Here is a 24370-nt window from a genome sequence, read left to right on the forward strand (position 1 = left end):
ATGAGCTGCAGGGAGGGATTTCTTTTGTTAAATAGCGCAGAAGAGCATAACTAGGGAGGTAAATTTTATTCAAAACCTGGTGCAGGTGCATCTACACAACATAGGCTAATATTATGGAGCAGAATTAGCCTTGGATTCAGGCCAGACATCAGCTGTGCTATGTCTGACTCACCACCGTGCTCACTGGAGAACAGGTGATGGCCTAGTGGTATTATTGCTCGACTATTAATCCAGAAACTCAGCTAATATTCTGGGGACCCGGGTTCGAATCCTGCCAGGGCAGATGGTGGAATTTGAATTCAGTAAAAGGACATCTGTAATTAAGAATCTACTGATGACCAAGAAACCGTTGCCGATTGTTGGAAAAACCCATCTGGTTCACAAATGTCCTTTCGGGAAGGAAATCTGCCATCTTTACCTGGGTGTGGCTTATATGTGACTCCAGAGCCACAGCAATGTGGTTGACTCTGAAATGGCCTAACAAGCCACTCAGCGTCAAGGGCAACCAAGGATGGGCAATAAACGCTGGTCAGCCAATGACGCCCACGTCCCACGAATGAATAAAAAAAAAGCAATGATATAGTGAATTCTCCACCAAATCTCGGTTTAATAATGAGCTCCATGGTGTAATAGATGGCATTCTTTGACGAGATTGCCAAAGCGGTGAATTCCAGACCACTGACTCAAAGAGAAGTCTTTGTGGAAAGGCGAGACTCCCAGAATCATCACAATACAACTTAAAAAGTCAAAGCAACGCAAAACTACAAGAGCCTCGCTCAGACAAGCCCCGATGGGACAACTGCAAAGCCCACAGATTGGAAATGTGGCTGAAGGGCTGATCAGCATGCTAGTTATTGCCAACATGTGGGCGGACTCTCGTGTTTAATGTCTTTGTGGAAGGGAAGGAACATGGGCTCTTAAATCAAACATGCAGTCACTTCATCAATCACTGCTACTTTTCCTGGGCAGGATGGGGGCTGACTACATCACTCAATACCAGTACATGTTAGACATTGTGAATCGGTCTTGGGTATTTTGTGTTGCCTGTCACTCCTATGATGGCACCACTTCCCTCAGGAATTATACTTCTTGAGTGTTGTTGGAGATGCATTCATCTGGGCAAGTGGATAGTATTCCAAAATACTCTTGACTTTTGCCTTGTCGATGGTGGACAAGCTTTGGGGAGTTAGGGGGAAGAGTCACTAGTGACAGGGTTCCGAGCCTCTGGACTGTTCCTGTAGCCATAATGTTTATATGGCTAGTCTAGTTCAGTTTCTGGTCAATGGCAAACCCCAAGATACTGATAGTGTGTGGTTCAATGATGCTAAAGTTATTGAATGTCAAGAGCCAGTAGTTAGATTCTCTCTTGTTGGAGATGTCATTGAATGTTACTTGCCACTTGTCAGCCCAAGCCTGGATATTATCCAGGTCTTGTTGCAATTGGATATAGACTCCTTCAGTACGAGGAGTTGCTAATGGTGCTGAACACTGTGCAATCATCAGTGAACAACTCGACTTCTGACCTCATGATGGAAGAAAGGTCATTGATCAAGCAGCTGAAGATGGTTGAGCCTTGGACACTACAGGGATTCCTGCAATTAAGCCATGGAACTGAGCTGATCGACCTCCAATCACCGCAACCATTTTCCTTTGTGCCAGATATGACTCCAACCAGTGGAGAATCCCCTCGCCGCCCCGATTCCCATTGACTCTGGTTATGCTAGGGCTCCTTGATACCACACTTGATCAAACGCTACCTTGACGTCAGGGCAGTCATTTGCACCTCACTGCTGGAATTGAGCTCTTTCGTCCATGTTTGGACCAAGGCTGCAATGAGTGATCCTGCCAGAACACAAATTGAGTATTAGTGAGCAGGGTATTGCTAAGCAAGTATCCCTTAATAGCAGGGGAATGTCAAGGGCCAGTAGTTAGATCCTCTCTTGTTGGAGATGGTCATTGAATGTTACTTGCCACTTGTCAGCCCAAGCCTGAATATTGTCCAGGTCTTGTTGCATTTGGACAGAGACTCCTTCAGTATTTGAGGAGTTGCCAATGCTGCTGACCTAACCCTAACCTTAACCCAACACTTTACTGATGATCAAAAATAGACTTATGAGGTAGTGAGTGGCCAGGTTTGTCCTGCAACAAACTTCAGCCAGAAGCATCAAGTGGATGATCCACCTTGGCCACCTCTGGAGGTCCCAAGGATCAGAGATGCCAGTCTTCAGCCAATTCAATTCACTCTTTTGATATCAAGAAACGGCTGAAGCCACTGGATACTGCAGAGGCTATGGGACCTGGCAATATTCAGGCAGTAGTACTGAAAATTTGTGCTCCAGAACTTGCTGTACCCCTAGCCACGCTATTCCAGTACAGGTACCACGTTGGTGTCTACCAGACAACGTGGAAAATTGTACAGGACATACCTGTGGTATCTGTAAAGGTGATTATCGATTAGCACCATCAAATAGAATTACAGTTTAATAAAGTTTTATAGACCTGATTTTAGTGTTGGGGAAAAGCGATAAATGACGTGTTTAATGATAGGATTGCAGCAGGTGGGAGAGGGCGCCTTATTTGTTTTGCGCAATTCGAACAGAGTCCAAATTGAGCACACGGCAGCTGTGTCTTTGCTACTGAGAGACACGGCACTTGCCCATTGCGGTCAATTCCTGTCTCCCACCCATTGCTTTGGTGCAATTTAACAAAACCAAACATGCTGCTGGCTGCGGTGCCTTCACTTTCCTGACCAGACCTCCACAGTTGGTCTTCCAGAGATTCCGATTTCTGGTATTGCAGGAATGAACTGGCAACTGAATTGGCACGGCCAATCACAACCTTAACCAAACTGAGAGTGGCTTTTAGACTACACGGTGCCCATGCTTCATGAGGCCTTTACATAGCATGTGCCAAAGGGATGGTTCTGTAAAGGGCCACAACATTGAGTAACTTGGCACATCATAACATTCAGGGCTATGGGCTAAGTGCTGGCAGATGGGGTTAGGTGGGAGTTCGGGTGTTTCTGATGTGTTGGCATGGACTCAATGGGCCGAAGGGCCTCCTGCGCTGTATGATTCTACGAAAAGCTCCTGGAAAAGTCATCCCCACACTCCTCACACAAAAAAAAATAGGAGCCATTCAGTTTTTCAATTGCTGAAACTTCCATCCAGGCAAGTAGCAGTGATAAAGAGACAAAATCAATTTTGAAAACCTATCAATCATTGTTTGCGAGATGAGTATCACGTAGAGAGCTAAAAAACCATGTCCAAAAAACTGGTGCGAATTGAGGGAGGGCGATAGGGATGAATGTCAGAAAGCAAGATCTAACAAAATAAAACCATGTCAATAAAGAGGCAGATTTGACCATAAGTGTTATATACAGGGGATTAAATATATGCTCCTTATTCATATGTATCCAAGTAACATCCACTTTGCATATTCATATCCCATAATTTGTGAAATCACTTCCTCAAAGTTGGGAGGCACCCAAAATAATGTTTTTAACATTAGGAATTTTGACGGATTCTCTGTCAGTAATCTATAATTTCTAATGATCCTTCCTTTGGAATAATGCACTTCATAACTAGCTGGGATTATCCAATTACACTGACACGCTCTGGTAGAACAAAGGGTTGGGTTTGAAAAGGCAGAGAAGGAAGGTTTGCTGGGATGAAGTTCTGCTGAGTTTGAAAGGGAACCATATTGAAATTATTAATGAATGAGTGGAGTTTTCTAGACTGTTATTAAACAGCTGCTGAGGGAACTTTCAGACAAAGTTACCATTAGAGAATAGATTCTGGGCCAGATGAATAAATAAATAGTGTTAATTATTTGTATGACTAGGGTAGCTAGGGACATTGATAGGCAATTAGATTTTTGGGAAGGCGGTTAAATTATAATGCCATCGCTGATAATATTCAATTAACCTCCAGGGCAAAAATGCACAATTTTACAACTTTGCTATTTAATTAGACTCAGCACAATTAATCAAAAACAAACACATTTCTAGTAAATCGCAGGCGCAAAGGAGACAGGGGGCATTGCGGTTTAAATTGTAATGAAATTATTAAACATTGGAACCAGACTTTACTGTGTTGGTGGCACAGTGGTTAGCGTTGCTACTTCACAACGCCAGGGACCCGGGTTCGATTCCCAGCTTGGGTCACTGTCTGTGTGGAGTTTACAATGTTTTTCCCGTGTCTGAGTGGGTTTCCTCCGGGTGCTCCAGTTTCCTCCCACAGTTTGAAAGACGTGCTGGTTAGGTGTATTGGCCATGCTAAATTCTCCCTCAGTGCACCCGAACAGGTGCTGGAGTGTGATGACGAGGGGGGGCTTTCCACAGTAACTTCATTGCAGTGTTAATTTAAGCCTAATAAAAAATTGTGACACTAATAAATTGACATTTTAGAAGGGTAAAGCAATGCAAAATTGTTAAACTCCAATTCAGGAGGATTTAATCATTTCCTTTGTTGCAGCATCAAGGTGAACTGAAAATCTTTTTTGATATCCGCCTGCAAGTGTGGAATGTTCAGGTCTGAGGCGAAAAGGATGGGGGTGGGGAGGTGTTGGAATGGAGGTGCTAAAATGAAGCTGTACCACTAATTAAGGGGTGAACATTTACTGGAATGTTTTGAATATATGTGAATATATTAGTTTCCATCACAAAATAAGGTAGCTCATTGGCTCCCCTGCAAACTCATTGACGTACTCTTTGTCTCCAACCCTTCGAAAGTGAAATGGTACTAGATTTTGATAAAACAGCATTTAAAGATAATACAGCATTTAAAGATAAAAAGGCAATTAAAGATAAAGCTGCACTTAAAGATAAACATAAACAGGAATCAGCTGTTCTCACTACGAAACACCCTCATAAACTTAATATTTTCTTCGAAAGTGAAAGAATGAAAGGATAAAGCAGAAACTTGAAATCAGCTGTTCTGAACACAAAACTCCCCCATCCTTGTACTTTGTACTTGCCACGTTTTGATTATTTATATGTTAACTAGTTTTTATGGTAACACAGTGAGCCTGATAACAAAGTTATCTTGAGGACTGGCTTGTATTAACTTTGCAGATAAATGAGTTCAAATCCCACCATGGCACCCGAGATGTTTTAATTCAGCCTTAGCTTCTTATTCCACATTTACTCAAAACAAATCAGTGATAGCAATCACGGAACTGCTGCAAATAGCCAACTTTTTCTTAAGCCTTTCATGTTATGTGGAAGGCTTTGGGCCCATTCCTAACTGCATGTGAATGGATGGGTTTGTTAAGCCACTTCAGAGTGGGTTAAGAAGAGCATTGCTGTGGGTCTGGAGTCATCAGTAGGCCAGATCAGGCAGATTTCCTTCCCTAAAGGGCATTAATGAACCAGATGTCTTTTTACAACACTTGATGATAGCTTTGTGGTAATCACCACTGAGACTAGCTTTTATACTCCAGATTTTCATTGAACCTAAATTTTAACCGGCTTCTGTGGTGAGATTTGAACTGTGTCCGCAGAGCATCAGCGCTGGGCTTCTGATGACCATCACCAGCATGCCTTGTCTTACAATTATCACGCAGAGAAAGAAATCGGCTGTGCCCGGACAAGGCATCAATTCTAGCATTCTGTCGGATTCAAAATTGGCCTAGCAAATCACTCTCACAATGACCACATACTAGTGGGCAATTAAGAATGATGAGTACTTGCTATTAATAAATAAAAAGTGAATACATTTCTCATCACATGATGGTCATTTTCTCCACATCGCTTTAAACAATAACTCCATCCGGTTGGAATATGATTGGTATTTTCAGTGTTAGAATATTCGACAGAACTTTTGAGACAGTGCACGTTACCTGGTCTATATAGCTTCTTTCCAGCTTCTCTCTGTACTCTTTGAGTTTTTCTTGTTGTTCTTCTCTCAGCTGTTCAAGTGCCTCAGTTAGTTTGCTATCGTATTTCTGACGATTAACACACTCCATGTTTTCCAGTCTATCTTCATACTTCTTCTTAAGATCGTCAATTTCCTAGGTGAGCAAACGTTAGCACAAAGTTAGAGAATATTAAACAGTTCACTGGGTCTAGCATAAATATTCCACATACGCACTTTTAAAACAGGATTTTAAACATAAGAACGTACGAGGAATCTGTCAGCCAAACAGGAAACATTCAGGCCTCAGAGCAGCATGGGGGCACAGTGGCTAGCACTGCTCCCTCACAGCGCCAGGCACCCAGGTTTGACTTCCGACTTGGGTCACTGCAGATTCTGCACGTTCACACCGTGTCTGCGTGGGTTTCCTCCGGGTGCTCCGGTTTCCTCACTAAATTATTAGTGAGGAAACTCACTAGTCACAATAGGCTTACATTAACACTACAATGAAGTTAACTGTGAAAATCCCCACAGTAGGGCCTGTTTCCATTCTGTAAGCCTCCATGACTCTATCACTCACCCGTGACCCCTGGGACTCAGCTGAATGCAATACTAACAATAGCCACTGCCTCCCCAGTGGCGCTACTGAGCAATGAAGTGGTGCCGGCCTCTGATTGGCCATCTCTTAGAGACAGGACTTCCACCCATGGGGTCCTTTGTCCCAGGGAGGCCCCATCATTGTCCTAACTGTCTGACTGGCAGCTGGCCATTTTGAAAGAGGTGACACGGAGCTCAGGCCCTCATCCCGTACATTAAATTCTTCCTCACCTTCTCAATATCTACCCTATCAAATTAGTTCCTAATCATCTGTTTCCTGGAGGAGAGCACTCCAGTCTATTCAAGCTGATTTGGAATTTGGGTCCATCACACACTCCCATCCATTGCTTTTCTGAAGTGTAGATGGAGTCAAACAGCATAATCAAGGACCCTACGCATGCCAGACATTCTCTCTTCCATCAGGAAAAAGATACAAAAGTCTGAGATTACGTCCCAACTGACTCAAGAACAGCTTCTTCCTCGCTGCCAGACATTTGAATGGTCCTATCACATAGTAAGCTGATCTTTCCCTTCCCTGTATTGTAACTCTAACATTATATTCTGTACACTCTCCTTTCCTCCGCTATAAACATTTTGCCTGTATATCATGCAAGAAACAATACTTTTCACTGTATCTCAATAGATGCGAGAATAATAAATCAACTCAATTCAATGATTGAGCGAACCTCTGCTCAGAAACTTCATTTTGTTAATCATACCCCCCTCCCAGCCCTTACACTTTAGGCAAGGATGTTCTGTACATTGCTATGCAAAAATTTTTTAATAAGTTTTATTGGTGATGTAGCATTTTGTTATTGCTTCTGATAACAACTTCTGATCCGGGAATACACACTTTATTACCATAAATGTTGATCTTTGCTCTCTCCCATTTGTATCGTTAGAACAAAAGAACAGAGAAAACTACAGCACAGGAACAGGTCCTTCTGTCCTCCAAACATGCACTGACCTTGCTGCCCATCTGAATTAAAACCCCCTAACCTCCTGGAGACTATTTCCATCCTACTCGTGTATTTATCAAGATGCCCCTTAAAAGTCACTTTTGTATCTGCTCTACTACCTCCCGCGGCAGTGAGTTTCTGCATAAAAAAAAACTTGCCTCATACATCTCCTTTAAACCTTGTCCCTCGACCTTAAACCTATGCCTCCTAGTAATTGACCCTTCCACCCTGGGAAAAAGCTTCTGACTATCCACTCTGCCCTTCATAATCTTGTGGGCTTTCATCAGGTCACCCCTCAACCTCTGTCGTTCCAGTGAGAACAAACCATGTTTCTCCAATCTCTCCTCATACCTAATGCCCTCCATACAGGCAACATCCTGGTAAATCTTGTCTGTACCCTCTCCAAAGCCTCCACATCCTTCTGGTAGTGTTGCGACCAGAACTGAACACTATATTCCAAGTGTGGCCTAACTAATGATCTGTAAGGCTGCAACACGGCTTGTCAATTTTTAAACTCAATGTCTCGGCCAATGAAGGCAAGCACGCTGTATGCCTTTTTGATGACCTTCTTCACCTACAATGCCACTTTCAGTGACCTGTATACTTGTGTACACAGATTCCTTTGTCTATCAATACTCTTGAGGGTTCTGCCATTTACTGTATATTTCCCCATCTATATCAGACCTTCCAAAATGCATCACCTCACACTTGCCTGGATTAAACACCATCTGCCATCTCTCTGCCCAAATCTCCAACTGATCTATATCCTGCTGCATCCTGACGGTCGTCATCACCATCTGCAATTCTACCAACCTTTGTGTCATCCACAAACTTACTAATCAAATCAGTTACACTTGCATCTAAATTATTTATATATATTACAAACAGCAAAGGTCCCAGCACTGATCCCTGAGTTGCGCCACTTGTCACAGCCCTCCATTCAGAAACGAACCCTTCCACTGCTACCCTCTGTCTTCCAAGTCAGAGCCAGTTCTGTATCCATCTTGTCAGCTCACCTCTGATCCCATGCGACTTCACTTTCTGTACCAGTCTGCCATGGACCTTGTCAAAGGCTTACTGAAGTCCATATAGACAACATCCACTGCCCTACCCTCATTCATCTTTATCACTTCTTCAAAAAACTCAATCAAGTTAGTGAGACATGACCTCCCCTTCACAAAACCATGTTGCTTCTCGCTAATACATCCACTTATTTCCAAGTGGGAATAAATCCTGTCTCGAAGAATCCTCTCCAATAATTTCCCTACCACTGACGTAAGGCTCACCGGCTTGTAATTATCTGGATTATCCTTGCCGTCCTTCTTAAACAAAAGGAGCAACATTGACTTTTCCCCAATCTTCTGGGGCCTCCCCTGTAACCAGTGAGGATGCAAAGATTTCTCCCAAGGCCCCAGCAATTTCCTCCCTTGCCTCTCTTAGTATTCTGGGATATATCCCATAAGCCTTGGGGACTTGTCTACCTCAATGTTTCTCAAGACCCTGAATACCTCTTCCTTTTTGATCTCAACATGACCCAAACTATCTACACGTACTTTCCCAGACTCATCATCCGGCAAGTCCTTCTCTTTGGTGAGTACTGATGCAAAGTACTCATTTAATACCTCACCAATTTCCTCTGGCTCCACGCATAGATTCCCTCCCTTGTCCTTGAGTGGGCCAACCCTCTTTATACATGTAGAAAAAGCCTTGGGATTTTCCTTAACCCTGCTGGCCAATGACTTTTCGTGACCCCTTTTAGCCCTCCTAACTCTTTGCTTAAGTTTCTGTCTACTTTCCCTGTATACCACACTTGCTTCATGCGCTCCCAGCCTTGACAAATGCTTCCTTCTTCTTTTTGACGAGGCTCACAATATCTCTCATTATCCAAGGTTCCCTAAACTTATCATACCTATCCTTCATCCTTCCAGGAAAGTGTTCGTCCTGAATTCTTGTCAATTTACAGTTCAAAGTCCCTTGCATTGTTGATTTTCCCTCATACAGCTAAGCTCAATCTACATTCTTCAATTCTTGCCTAATATTTAATTAGCCTTTCCCCAATTTAGCACCTCCACCCGAGAACTGTATTTATTTTTATCCATCAGTACCTTGAAGCTTACTGAATCATGGTCACTGTTTTCAAACTGCTCCCCTACTGAAACACTGACCACCTGGCCGGGCTCATTCCCCAATACCAGGTCCAGTTCGGATCCTTGCCTCGTTGGATTATCTGCAGACTGTTTCAAGAAGCCCTCCTGGATGCTCCTTACAAACTCTGCCCCATCCACACCCCTTGCACTAAGTGAATCCCAGGCAATATAGGGGAAGTTAAAATCTTCCATCACAACAACCCTGTTACTTTTACATCTTGTCAAAAATCTGCCTGCACGTCTCTTCCTCTATCTCCCTCTGACTGTTGGGAGGCCTATATTAAGCCCCCAACATTGTAACTACACCCTTCCTATTCCTGAGCTCTACCCATATTGCCTTGCTCCATGAGCCCTCCAAGATGTTTTCCCACAGTGCAGCTGTGATATTCTCCTTGACCAGTGCAACTCCCCTACCCATTTTACATTCCCCTCTATCACACCTGAAACATCTGCATCCTGGAACATTAAGCTATCCTTCTCTTAACCAAGTCTCTGTAATGGCAATAACATTATAGTTCCAAGTACGGATCCAAGCTTTAAGTTTATTTGCCTTGCTTGTTACATTTCTCGCATTAAAACAAATGCACTTTAGTCCTCTAGAATGTCTTTGATCAGTAACCACACCCTGACTGCTCTTCCTCTGAGTCTTTCTGGCTTTCTTCTCTAGTTCCTCTTCAGTTAATTCACCTTTGCTTTGGTTATCACCCTCTGCCAAACTGTTTAAATTTATGATCACCAAAACCCAACTCTGCCCTTTGTCCTCGCCATCTCTGTGCCCTTTCCTTGGCTTGAATTCCTTTATATGGGCTAATCACTTCTACTAAATGTTATCTCTGTGATCTACATGATTAGCTTTCACTGACATCGCAGTTTTATTCTTATGAAATGTTCCTTTTAGGGCGACATAGGACAGAGAATAGCATTGAGGCAGAAATGTTGCCATCAGATGCACGAGGACCTTCCTCACAAAGAGGCTTCATGAGCTGTGTTGACCATCTGGCTGCTAGTCAACAAGAGCAACAGACGGGGCAAATAAAAAATTGTCACACATCCGGCTGCAAGTTTGTCAGGCATTCACGGCCTGTGGAGATACCCATGTGTTACTGGAAACATCCTATCCGATTTTAAAAAAAGAAATCTGTTCACAGTTTTGGACTGGCTGTGCATGTTTGAATGTAAAAGGGACATGGATGAACTCTGGCTACGGTGCTTCTGTAGCATTTTAGAACGAGGTGATTCTAGCCAACTGAGCTACTCTGGAATTTAGCATCACTTCCAGATCTTTAACCAACGAACAATGCGAGTTCACCCTGTCGACTGACCCTGCACAGTTATAACGTCAGATGCCTTACCTTGTCATGGAGGTCCTTCTGGAAATCCAGCTTTTCCTGCAACGTCCGGACTTGGTTGTCCAAGTTACGGCTTCGTAACTTTTCATCACGCAGTTGCGCGTTGGTATCATTGACAGTCGAATTAGCCTGCAGGAAAACAAAACATATAGCTGATGGATCAACTTCTCTTTTTTTTTTGAGGTGGGGAAGGAATAAGGTTGCTGGCTTGCCATGCTTACGTTTGCAAGCTGAAGTTTGACATCGGTAAGCTCGTTCTCCAAGTTCCTCTTCTCACTCCGACATGTCGCCAGCTGAGCATCTTTGCAATGCAGAGAATTTTCCAAATCTCTTACATCGGCCAAAGCAGATCTCAAATCTGATTCCGCTTTGTTCTTCCTGAAGGAATATCACATTATTTGCAGCTTAATTGATGGTCATTTCAAAGATTTCTACTAGGACTGAAATTAATTTTTTTCTATAGTTTGAACATGATATATTTAAATCAAAAACGACCTGATGGATTTATACTAACAAAATAATTAACAAGGAATATTGGTTGATTTATTATTGCCACATGCATTGGGATACAGTGAAACACATTATTTCTTGTACCCTATACAGACAAAATATAACAAAGAGTACCCAGGGGAGAAGGAAAGAAGAGGATGCAGAATATAGTGTTACAGTTCCTGATACAGTGAGGAGAAAGACTAACAAAGCAAAGGCACACTTCATTTTTTTTAAAAAAATGCTTGCCACAATTACATTAAAAAGCAATCAGCAGTCTAAGACCATATCAATGTTACATCGAGAATTTGCTTCCATAAAGGAATATAGGCTCAATTAATTGCCAGGAACAATGATAACAGAATTGTTGGCAAATCATAGCAATCAATCTTAGTTGGTACGTGGCCTCAGACTTTTCTATCTTTTTCTGGAGAGATAAAGGTGGAAGAGAGTCCAGGGTGCAAAGGGTCCTTGATTATGCTGTCTGCAAGAAATCTGTCCAGTTTTCCTTTGAATTAATCTACGTTAACAGCTTCCAACATCTCCCTCAGGGCCAATACACTGATTGGCACTCGATCACTGAAATATTGTTTCCACAAATTGGTTCTCAATGAAATGTACAATGTTCTCTGGTTCTACTATTTTGGGCAAGATAGGCTAGCTTAGAACATAGAATCCTTAACGGTGCAGAAGATGACAACTTGGCCCATTGAGTCTATATTGGCTCTCCAAAAGAGCAAGTCCACCACCACTCACCCACAGCCCCCACCCTGTCCTATCCCCTTAAGCCCATGAATTTACCATGACTAATCCACTTAACCTCTTGGAACACTAAGGGACAACTTAGCATGGCCAATCCACCTAACCTGCACATCTTCGGACTGTGGGAGAAAACTGGAGCACCTGGAGGAAACCCATGCAGACATGGGGAAATTGTGCAAACTCCGCACAGTCACCCAAGCCCAGGATTGAATCAGGGTGCCTGGCGCTGTGAGGCAGCAGTACTATCTTGTTCCTTCACAATTTTACCAACAGCAATCATATCGTCTCCCAATCTTTGCTCTTTCCAGTCAGAATATTCCAATCTGAGATTCCTCCATCCTGTGATATCCTTTTTTTGCACTGTAATGATCTGAGTTGTTAGTCCAGTCATGACAATACTTTATAAAGAGCGAGAGCTACCTCACAATTTCAGCTCCGTATCAAACTTTCACTGTATCCCATACAAGATGGTTCACTCATAGTTGTGATGGATTATCGTATCTGTGCCAACAACCGCCAGCGAAAATGACATGAGTAAATAGGATTTGCCATCCAAAAGATACACAAGATGCTTTATTTTTAAAAAATACCTGTTTAAAAAAAGCTCAACAAACGGTATTTTATCTGCAAACATATGTTTCAACAGGAGCTGCTCTGGCAGTGGGGGGACTTGGAAAGAAGATCAGACAAGCTTTCTACAAAATTATTTTGACTGCCTTCCCAGCAAAATGCCTGAAAACATCAATTGTGATGAAATAATAGGTGCCACTGGATATTGTTGCATGCGCAAACCAACAGGGAGAGTATAAAGGTATTGCTTGGGGAGCTGCACTCTACACAGGTCACAAGTTACTTATGCAAATACAGGTTTATTCTTGTTAGTGCAACTGTAAAATCATATGGACGACAAAAATTCCCCATCAGCGACTGGAATGCTGAGCTGCCAAACCTGGATTTGCAAGCCCATGAACAGCTTAAGAATATTATGTCTACATGCATTTCCTGTCAACTTTCCCACCCCTACATTATAACTTCCCCATTTCCATATTTATACTGGTAGTGTTGACTTCCCGCACAAGTGACATGTTGGGTGGTACCTAATGGAGGCGACAGAGCCATGGCAAATGCGCTGGAATAGGGCGATGTTTGGGGCTGCGCAAGATGCTCTTTCGAAGAGTGGGTGCAGATTCAATTGTGCTGAATGGTCTCCTTTGGGACCGTCAGGATTCTATGGTTGTCACCCATCTACTGGAAAGGGGCAAGGAGCCTTCATGGCTCTGATGAGAAAGGCCCACTGCACTCAGTGTCAATGAGGCACTTAATTGGCAGAGTCATATCAACCGAAAGCTGTGGGATAATCAGACTGGCAGCTGTGCTTTGCTCAGCAGTGCCACTCAGAGTTCACTGACCGCTGCTGGAAACGCATCTACCCAAGGCCCAGGGTTTCCAAGGGATCCAGGTGAGTGATGGTTGAGAAGGGTCAGCAATAAGGGCAAGAGAGTGGGGCGGGGACAACTCTGAGCAGGCCCTCCTTTCCAATGATGCTGGGTCCTTCAATTTGCCACAGAATATCTTTTAATGAGCAACCCCCACTCGGATAGCTAACCCAACCCAAGAGGGTTTGCTTCTTGGGCTTCCCATACGGCAGATCTCCCACCCACTGCTGGGTAAATCTCATTGGGACGAGATTCTTAAATGGACATTAATCACCCACCCAAGAGTCACGATCGGCAGCGGGTCAAGAAGGTCACCCTGGAGTCTTCCCATCCCGGGTATCAGGGCAGAGGTGAGGGCCCCACTCGTCTCCCTCCCACCAAATTGCCACAAGATAAAGATTAAATTTAACCTATTCCCCTATTGGAGGTGCTGCAGGCAGCATGTTGTAAATACAATGTGACATGCGTACTTCATGCCAAGAAACTGTGATGTAATAAAACTCACCAGAGGACTGCTCTCAGATTTAATTTTCTGTGTGCAAAGTCAGTTAACAATGACCAGCAAATTCGATATGAAAATCACAGGGTGACCAGAGAATACAAATGGAAGTGCTCATACTGACAGCTTAAGAAATGGAGAAAATAACCTGGCAACTCTGCACCACATTTTGGGAATGTGTAAAATGGGGATTCACAGAGTAGCTTGGGGTACATTCATAACATCGGGAAGCTTGTTCTCTAAACTCTGAAAACAACTCAAACAGAGAAAGTTACTGAAGGCTTTTGCTGTGCTGTAGGACAACTTTGGCTATCATATTACATGGAGTTTATCCAGTATCCTCTGTTTTTATTTCACATTAAGAAGTTTCACAACACCAGGTTAAAGTTGGTAATAAATGCCACTAGCTTTCAGAGCGCTGCTCCTTGTGGCGTTTACTACCAAATAAACCTGCTGGGCTTTAACCTGGTGTTGTGAGGCTTCTTACTGTGTTTACCCCAGTCCAACACCGGCATCTCCACATCATTTATTTTGCATTTCCAGCTTACGTAGAATTTTGCTTTTATATTTAAGTTTTGTGCTGTTTCAATATCAATTTTTTTAAAATTAAAATAATGTTTCATTTACACTGCATCGTCTCATTAGCACAGAACTCCAGCCTACAGAATGAGCAAAGAGTGATGAAATGGAAAGGTGTCCAAATGAATCATTCCAACTCAGTTGCGGTGTATAGGTTTTGTCAGGCGTTTGGGCATTTTGATTACATTGTACAAGTCGAAGTGGTTTGGTAAGCTTTCTTTGGAATGGTTGCATTTCCACCGGGAACAAAGCAAGTTTAAGATTGAAACAATTGCTTTGGTTCAGGTCCACGGAGTTCAGTTGGGCGAGAAACTGATCGGCCGAAATTGCTCACAGCTCTGGAGACAGATCTATAGCCAGCAAGTATTGAATGCACAAAATAATCCAAGTACAACCCAAATCTGGATCTATTGTTTCACTCCCTCATGCTCACAAGCAGCTGAATGAAAATTTCAGGAACTTACAAAGCAAGTTTATTTGAAACTTGAGTGACATTATTGCAACCCATTCCTTAAAAGAAGAAAAATCAATTTTTAGCTCTGGCTCAGTAGTAGATCCTCACCCAAGTTAGAAGATTGTTGACTCAAATCCCAGTCCAGAAACTTGAGCACATTGGGAAATTTTGAGATTATGAAATGCACCATAAAGATGCAGGTTTGATTTTGGTCTCAGTGCATAGATGCCAACTTTAACTCAATGAGACAATCAATGTGTTAGGTTAGAACAATACCTGCAACCTACATACTTGCATGGAATATTCTGACTTGGACTAATTAGTATCTTGTGCAAATACAGAATTGCTTTATTGCCAATATTCAGAATTTTATATGCCTCTTCTGCCTACGTTTTTATACATCTATGAAGTAATAATGCTGCATTCTTGGCATTTGTCACCTAATCTGACTATTCCAGGAACCTATCGAACAAGATATTAATCTGTCTTTTATGATCAGCTGTGCTATAATTCGTAATCAGCAACTTTCAATATTCTGCTCCCTGAGACGGTGTCCAAATATTTAGCTAACTGGAATTTGGTTTATAACCACACTTTAAAAAATGAATGATTAACTGCTGTCTCACAGCACCAGGCAGCTAGGTTCAATCCCTGGCTTGCATCACTGTCTGTGCGGAGTTTGTGCATTCTCCCCGTGTCTGTGTGGGTTTCCTCCGGGTGCTCTGGTTACTTCCACAGTCCAAAGATGTGCGGGTCAGGTCGATTGCTCATGATGAATTGCACCTTAGTGTCAGGAGGACTAGGAGGGTAAAACTGTGGGGTTATGGGGATAGGACCTGGGTGGGATTGTTGTCAGTGCAGGCTCGATGGGCCAAATGGCCTCCTTCTGCACTGCTGATTCTATGATTTTATGAATTTTTTCTTGCACAAGAAAGCTGATTCTTGATGTAATTTGACAGAGTACAGCATCAAGGGCTCAAAATTTTCATAGCTAGCACAAAGGAAGACGTTGTGATTGTTGGAGGGCGATTATCTCAGCAAAGGGATTTCGCTGCAAGAGTTCCTCAGGGTAGCATCCTAGGCCCAACCACTTTCAGCTCCTTTGATCTTCCCTCCCTCCATAAGTCAGAAGTGGCGATATCGTTAATGATTGCAATAATGTGCCAGAACTTGCATTTATATAGCACCTTTCATGATAGCTCAAAGTCCTTCACAGTTAATGAAGTACTTCGTGAATATTGCAATAGTAAACATGGCAGCCAATATTCGCTCAGTAAACTCACCCTCGGTGTCGCACTAGTGTATCAGCCTCGATTTTTTGCCCTCAAGTGCTGGAATGGGATGTGAACTGAGAGTTAAGTGATTCAGAGGCAAGTGTGTTACTAACATAGACACAGCTGACACAATGGCATTACAACAACTAAATCCGTCAAACATCAAACAGTCTCGGTGTTACCATTGACCAAAATCTGAACTGTTCAAGAGCAAGTGAGGAGCTGGGAGTCCCACGGTGAGTGACTCACTTTTAAGTCCTCAAAGTCCATCCATCAAGTCCAAGCCACAAGTCAGGAATATGGAATACGCTCACTTTTCTGGACGAGTACAGATTCAAGAACACTGAAGGTGCTTGATGCCATTCAGGACAAAGCAGTCTACTTGATTGGCACCACATCCATCACCTTACAACAGTCACTCCTTAAATCACTAACATATAGTGGCACAAATGTCTACCATCTACAAGGTGCACTGCAGCAATTCACCAAGTTTCCTTCAACAGCAGCTTTCCAACCCACAACCTCTACCACCTGGAAGGACATGGGTACCAATTCTTTGGGAACAACAGCACATGCAAGTTCCACTTCAAGATACACAGTCCCCCGAGTTGGAATTAAATCAGCGTTCCTTCACTCTTGCTGGGGCAAAATCCATGAAGCCCCTCCCTAACAGCACCGTGGGTATACCTACACCAAATGGACTGCAGACATGCAAGACAGCAGCTCACTCACCACCTTCTCATGGATGATTAGTGATATGCAACAAATGTTGGCCTTGCCACCAATGCTCACATCGCAAGAACAGGTTAAAAAAAAAATTCAACAACCCTACTCCTTAATTTCCTATAATCTCTACAAGTTGGGCAGCACAATGGTTAGCACTGCTGCTTCACAGCCTCAGGGAGCTGGGTTCGATTCCCGGCTTGGGACACTGTGTGGAGTTTGCACATTCTCCTCGTGTCTGCATGGGCTTCCTCCGGGAGCTCCAGTTTCCTTCCACGATTCAAAGATGTGCGGGTTAGTTGATTGGCCATGCTAAAAAATTGCCCTTAGTGTCCTGAGAATGCATAGGTTAGAGGGATTAGTGGGTAAATATAGGGGGGTGGGGCCTGGGTGGGATCATGGTCAGTGCAGACTTAATGGGCAGGAATGGCCTCTTTCTGTACTGTAGGGTTTCTGTGATTCAAGTAGATGATACACTCAATATCATTTCAACATCCCTGCTGTAATGTCTATGTACAAAATGTGTCATATGCAATCAGCATTATTTTCTGAAATTCATATCAAACAATGTACCTTTGGGTTTTCAATAACTTCTATAGATGGTCTTTTTAAAATTAAAACTCCAAATAAAAACTCCCAGATTTTGATTTACTATCAATTTAGTTTTCAAAATGAGTTCAATTTTCTATTCAAATGACACCATATCTCCAAGTCCTTTGACAATACCTAAATTATCCAAAAAAAAGACTTGAAATTCTAAATGAATGATTTTGGTAGAAAGTATATTGCAATAAGTGAGTATCATCTCATTGTCTTGTGATTATCAGACAGATCAATGAGCAAATGACCACCACCCAAATCTGGATCATCACAGTAAACTCTCTAGTTGTTGAAGTTCATGCAAGCCACCAAATCTCCAGTCTTACACAGCTTGTAATGTCCCATGCAAAAACATTAAGCCCACCAGGGCAGTCAGTACTCAATTTTTACATTTACAAAATTTGGACACCGGCACTGGCAACGATATACCAACTTACGTACCTCACCTATCTTATAACATTACCACATCAGAATCCATCTCCTAAACTCTTGGCTATGGTGTGCAATTGTTTCAAAACTAGCAACAGCTCCTACTTACTTTATGAGCACCATTTAAAAAGGGAAAGTTCCTTGGTGTTACTAGCCTAAATTAAGAGTACGTGCATACAGGTGGGGAGAAGGTGTGCACACAACCTAATGGATAGGTGCCTAACTTCACAATCCCACCCAGGCAGTATTCCCATAACCCCATGCATTTACCCTGCTAATCCCTTGACACTAGAGTCAATTTAGCACAGCCAATCAACCTAACCTGCACATTTCTGGACTGTGGGCAGAAACCAGAGCACTCAGAGGAAAGCCATGCAAAAACGGGGATAACATGCAAACTCCACACAGTGATGCAAGGCCAGAATCGAACCTGGGTCTCTGGTGCTGTGAAGTAGCAGTGCTAACTACTGTACCGTGCCAAGCTCTTCAACAACAAAAAAAAATCAGCTGGATGAATAAGGAGCCAGCCCAAACTGAAAATAATATTCACTACTTGGGGAGCATCTTCTGAGATAAAATGGGTCATCATTTTAATGAAACAATGGATTGTAAAGAGATAGTATCCACATATTGTAGGATTTTTGTTATATTCTTTCAATGGGATGTGAGCAACACTGGCAAGGCCCATTGCCTACCCCTGGTTGTCCTTGAGAAGGTGGTGGTGAGCTGCTGCCTTGAACCATTGCAGTCCACATGTTGTAGGTACACCTGACTCACCTGACGAAGGGGCAGAGCCCTGAAAGCTACTGGTGTTTGCTACCAAACAAACCTGTTGAACTTTAACCTAGTGTTGTGAGACTTCTTATCGTAGGTACACCTACAGTGCTATTAGGGAGTGAGTCCCAGGATTTTGTTTCCTATCAATGAATGAACGGTGACTTGGCTCCAAATCAGGACTGATGAGTGGTGTAGGCAGGAACCTGCAGGTGCCAATGTCCCATGTTCCCAGTTTCCTTATAGGTGAAAAGTGTCACATGTTCGCAGCATGCTGTCAAAGGATTCTTGGTGATTTGCTGCAGTGCGTCATAGGACACACTTATGCCGCAGTGGTGGAAGGAGTGAACGTTTAAAGTGGTGAATAGGGTGTCAATCAAGGGGGTTGTTTAGTCCTGGATATCAAGCTTCTTGAGTAGAACTGCACTCACCCTGACAAGTGGAAAGTACATATTTAAACAATTATACTCCTGCCTGGTACCTTGTAGATGATGGACAGGGTTTTGAGGAGTCAGAAGATGAGTTATTCACCACAGAATTCCAAGCCGCTGTCCCACTCTCGTAGCCAAAATATTTACATGGCTGGCGCAATGGAGTCTTAGGCAAACAGTAACTCGTAGCTTGTTGATGGTGGAGGGATTCAGCAATGGTAATGCCATTGAATGCCATGGGGAGATGACTATTCTCTCATCATTGCATGACACAAATGTGTATTTAGTATGTTATTTACATGTCAGCAAGGAATAGAAGAATAGTCCATTTTGGCTAACAGGGATTGAAGAAAGGGAACATGCACACTCAACAGGGTGTTTAAATGTTTTTAACAAACAACTTCAGGCCATTCTCTTCATGGACCACGTATAACCTGACCTAATTATGGACAATCTCCAACACACAGGATTCCCTGATAATCACAACCAACCAATACCTTCATGTGGAACTCTGTCAAACATTCCCAACATCTAGTGTAATCCCACCATACAAGTAAATCTTACAACTATAAACATGCGCTGCATAGCATCAACCGAGGTAAACTTATTTGTCCCACAGAATATATTTGACACTGTGCAAATCCTTGTACTTTGAAATCCATTTCTAAAGTTTTTGTCCTTTTCTCTTCAAAATGAATGAATAAAACTACCAAAATATTTAACTCTGATGATGATTTCCTCATTCTTTACTCCTGGGGTGAAGGGCATGGGAATCCGTTTTCTAGTCTCCACTGTTATTTGAAGGTTGATAGTTTTGCATTTCTTCAGTTCATAAGACTGCCCAAGTTAACTAACATTTCTTTATCCAACCTTTCAATAATTTTTATCATACTTTAGAAACAAATTGGATCCCCAAATAAAATCCTCAGTTCTCCCACCCACTAACCAAGGTATCTATAATACACAAAGATTGGGGGAGTTGCGGATAGTGAGGAGGATTGCCTGAGGATACAGCAGGATATGGATAGGCTGGAGACTTGGATGGAGAAATTGCAGATGGAGTTTAATCCAGACAAATGCGGGTGATGCATTTTGGAAGGTCCAGTTCAGCAAGGAGGTATACAGTAAATGGCAGAGCCCTTCAAAGCATTTACAGAGGGATCCAGGTATACAGGTCCACAGATGACTTAAAGTCGCAATACAAGTGGATAAAGTGGTCAAGAAAGCATATGGTGTGCTTGCCTTCATCAGTCAGGGCATAGAGTATAAAAATGAGCAAAATGATTTTAGCAGAATTTTAGTAGGCCGTATTCAGAATATGGCCACACTACCGGAAGGATGTGGAGGCTTCAGAGAGCGTACAAAAAAGATTTACCAGGATGTTGCCTGGCTTAGTAGGTATTGGCTATGAAGAGAGACGAGACAAACTTGGCTTGTTTTCACTTAAACATCAGAGGTTGAGGGATGATGTGATAGGAGTTTACAAAATTATGACAGGCATGGATAGAATAGATAGAGTCTTTTTCCCAGGGTAGAAATGTCAATTATTAAGGGACATAGGTTTAAGGTAAAAAAGGGGAAAGTTTAAAGTAGATATGCGAAGCATTTTTTTTGAAACACAGAGGGTGGTAAGTAGGTAATAAGGCTCTGAAAATTTGATATCTGAGGATGGGCCATTTGTGGGGATTGGATTATTAAATATCCTCTCGATAAATCATTGTATGTGATCCCAATGACTTACAACAGCTCATTTTTATCAACTGATTGACATGAGAATTGTCCATCTTTGGTAATTTGGGGGAAGGGGGACAAATGAAGGCTGTGCACATCTGAATCCTAATTTGTCCCCCTAATAGTTCCAGCGAGTGGGGGGTGGGGAGGAAAAGGGGGGGGTGGGGGGGAGGGGAGGAAAGGGGGGGGGTGGGGGGGAGGGGAGGAAAAGGGGGGGGTGGGGGGGAGGGGAGGAAAAGGGGGGGGTGGGGGGGAGGGGAGGAAAAGGGGGGGGTGGGGGGGAGGGGAGGAAAGGGGGGGGTGGGGGGGAGGGGAGGAGAAGGGGGGGGTGGGGGGGAGGGGAGGAGAAGGGGGGGGGGGGGGAGGGGGGGAGGGGAGGAGAAGGGGGGGTGGGGGGAGGGAGGGAGGGAGGAAAGGGGGGGGAGGGGAGGGGAGGGGAAAAGGGGGGGTGGGGGGGTTGGGGGTGGGAGGGGAGGAAAAGGGGGGGTGGGGGGATGGGAGGGGAGAAAGGGGGGGTGGGGGATGGGAGGGGAGGAAAAGGGGGGGTGGGGGGATGGAAGGGGAGGAAAAGGGGGTGGGGAGGTGGGAGGGAGTAAAAGGGGGGGGGTGGGGAGCGGGGTGGTGGGGAGCGGGGGGGAGCGGGGGGGGAGGGGGAGCGGGGGGGGGCGGGGGGGGGAGGGGAGCGGGGGGGGTGGGGAGCTGGGAGGGGAGGAAAAAGGGGGGGGTTGGGAGGGAGGAAAAAGGGGGGGGGGGGAGGGGAGGAAAAAGGGGGGGGGTGGAGGGGAGGAAAAAGGGGGGGGGTGGGAGGGGAGGAAAAAGGGGGGGGGTGGGAGGGGAGGAAAAAGGGGGGGGGGTGGGAGGGGGAGGAAAAGGGGGGGAGGAAGGGGGGGAAGGAAAAAGGGGGGGGGGTGGGAGGGGAGGAAAAAGGGGTGGGGTGGGAGGGGAAGGAAAAAGGTGGGGGGTGGGAGGGAAAGCGGTGGGGGGGGAGGGGGAGGGAAAGCGGTGGGGGGGAGGGAAAGCGGTGGGGGGGGAGGGAAAGCGGTGGGGGGGGAGGGAAAGCGGTGGGGGGTCTGGGGGAAAGGTGGGGGTGGTGGGCCGGGGGAGGTGGGGGAGGGGTGGGGCAGGGGTTGGGGGGAATGGACAGGCGGGGGTGAGTGGGGGGTGGGGCGGTGGTGAGGGGAATGAGGTGGGGGATGGACGCGGGGGAGGTGCCTGGATCCCCCTCCTCACCTCTCCTTTAGCTCCCGGTTCTCGTCGTTGCGTTTATTCAGCTGCAGCTCCAGCCGATCCCGCTCCGTGTTCGCGCTGCGCAGCCGCTCCTGGATTTCTTCCAGCTTCTCCTCCAACAGGGAGCGGCTGGAGCTGTCCCCCCTCCTGGCAATCCTTCAGCTGCCGCTCCAGATCCTCTCTCTTCCGCTCCAGGCTGTGGTTGCGCTCGATGACAGCGGCCAGGCGGCCATTCAGCTGCCGCAGCTCCTCCCTCTCCTCCTGGCAGCTCCGGCACAGCGAGCTCCCGGAGCGCCGTTGCTGGCCGCCGGACCTCCGCCGAGACCTGCCCGCGGGACTCTGGCTGCTCAGGCGGCGGGGAGTCGTCCCGCTCCCGCGAGCCGGGGTCCGCGGCACTGCCTGCATCGCAGAGAGACGTCCCAGTCACACATCACTCACTCAGAAGTCAGCAACTGCTCTCTCTGGAAGACTATTATCTGGGTCTGAAGCCACAAAAAGACATTTATCTGCTTCAGAAAAAGGCAATGAGTAAATTATCATTGGGGCAGGTTTTATATTCTTTTTGAGGGTTTTATTACCCCCAGAGCTATATCCTTTTTTAAAGTCCAATTCTAATGTGTTGGAACATTGCCAAGTTCAGGGAATGTGCTCACGTGGTTTAAAGGTCTCATTATTTAGGACCAGCACATTGCTTTTTATTTTGGAGTGTGTCTATTTCTGACACAGGACCTGAGTCTCATACACACAGTAAAACTCCACTGGTGCCTGGGAGGCAGCCACATCTCTGCATACCTTTCCTCAGCTCACTTAAGGAAGCTTAGGGGCGATCTCATAGAGGTCGATAAAATTATGAGGGGTTAGAACAGGAGATAGCATCTTTTCCCAAAGGTAGGGAAGTCTAAAACTAGAGGGCATAGGTTTAAGGTGAGACAGGAGCGATACAAAAGGGTCCAGAGGGACAATTTGTCTTCACACAGAAGGTGGTGAATGTTACAAACTGCCAGAGGTAGTAGTAGAGGCGGGTACAATTTTATCTTTTAAAAAGCATTTAGATAGTTGCGTGGGTTAGATGGGTTGGAGAGATATGGGCCAAATGCGGGCAATTGGTAAAGCTTAGTGGTTAAAAAAGGGCGGCATGGACAAGTTGGGCGAAGGGCTTGTTTCCATGCTGTAAACTTCTATGAGCCGTGACTCTATAATTCATCAGGAGCTCCATCCTGACTCCATTTTTAAATCCCCATTTCATTTATCACTTGTTCTGAAGTTTTGCTTTCACTGACCTTTGTTCTGCTATTAAGACATTCTGCTATTTATGCCAGCATCATCATTTTCTTTAGTCTTTGACACGAGTAAAGTCAAAACAAACTTGCTGTAGTTTCAACAATGAACGATTTATTATAAGTATAATTTATGTACGAGATAAGCATCTGAGAGAACTACAATTCACGTCTACTCTATTCTCCTCCCTGGCTCAAACCGAGCTTCCTTGCTGACTCACGATGCACATGCCCTTGCTCCCAATTGGCTCAGCTTCCCACAGAGCCTTTCCATGGAGTCCAGACCAATCACATGGCCATCAAAAGACATAAGGCTCTGTCCTCAGCCCCTTACTATACTCCTGACACACTGGCCAAATTCCCTTCCAATTCCATTTACGAGTTTGCTGATAACACTATCGTAATGGGTTAGATCTCAAACAATGATGAGGCGGAGTACAAGAAAGAGATAGAGAATCTGGCAAACTGGTGCGACAACAATAATCTCTCCTTCAATGTCAGCAAAAAGAAGGAGATAGTCATCGACTTCAGGAAGCGTAGTAGAGAACATGCCCATGTCAACATCAATGGGGATAAAGTAGAAATGGTCGGGAGCTTCATGTTTTAAGGTGTCCAGATTACCCACAACTTGTCCTGTGCCTTCATGCTTATTCTACAGTTAAGAAAGGCCACCAACACCTCTACTTTCTTGGCAGACTAAGGAAATTTGGCATGTCCACGACAACTCTCACCAACTTATACAGATGCACCATAGAAAGCATTCTTTTCTGGCCATATC

The 24370-nt window shown here is 44.5% G+C and overlaps 1 protein-coding gene across 1 annotated transcript in view; it reads right to left on the bottom strand.

Moving 5' to 3' along the window:
- LOC145359438 (lamin-B3-like) overlaps nt 1–22720 on the bottom strand; it is a 48588-nt gene extending 25868 nt beyond the window's left edge. Inside the window, 5 exon segments of the mRNA XM_080213986.1 lie at nt 5842–6012; nt 10911–11036; nt 11129–11285; nt 22319–22458; nt 22460–22720. Coding sequence (XP_080070112.1) covers nt 5842–6012; nt 10911–11036; nt 11129–11285; nt 22319–22458; nt 22460–22720 — 855 coding nt within the window.
- Between the last annotated feature and the right edge of the window lie 1650 nt (nt 22721–24370).

This window comes from Carcharhinus amblyrhynchos, chromosome 28 (assembly GCF_965287045.1).
Source record: "Carcharhinus amblyrhynchos chromosome 28, sCarAmb.v2.hapA, whole genome shotgun sequence".
Lineage (NCBI taxonomy): Eukaryota > Metazoa > Chordata > Chondrichthyes > Carcharhiniformes > Carcharhinidae > Carcharhinus > Carcharhinus amblyrhynchos.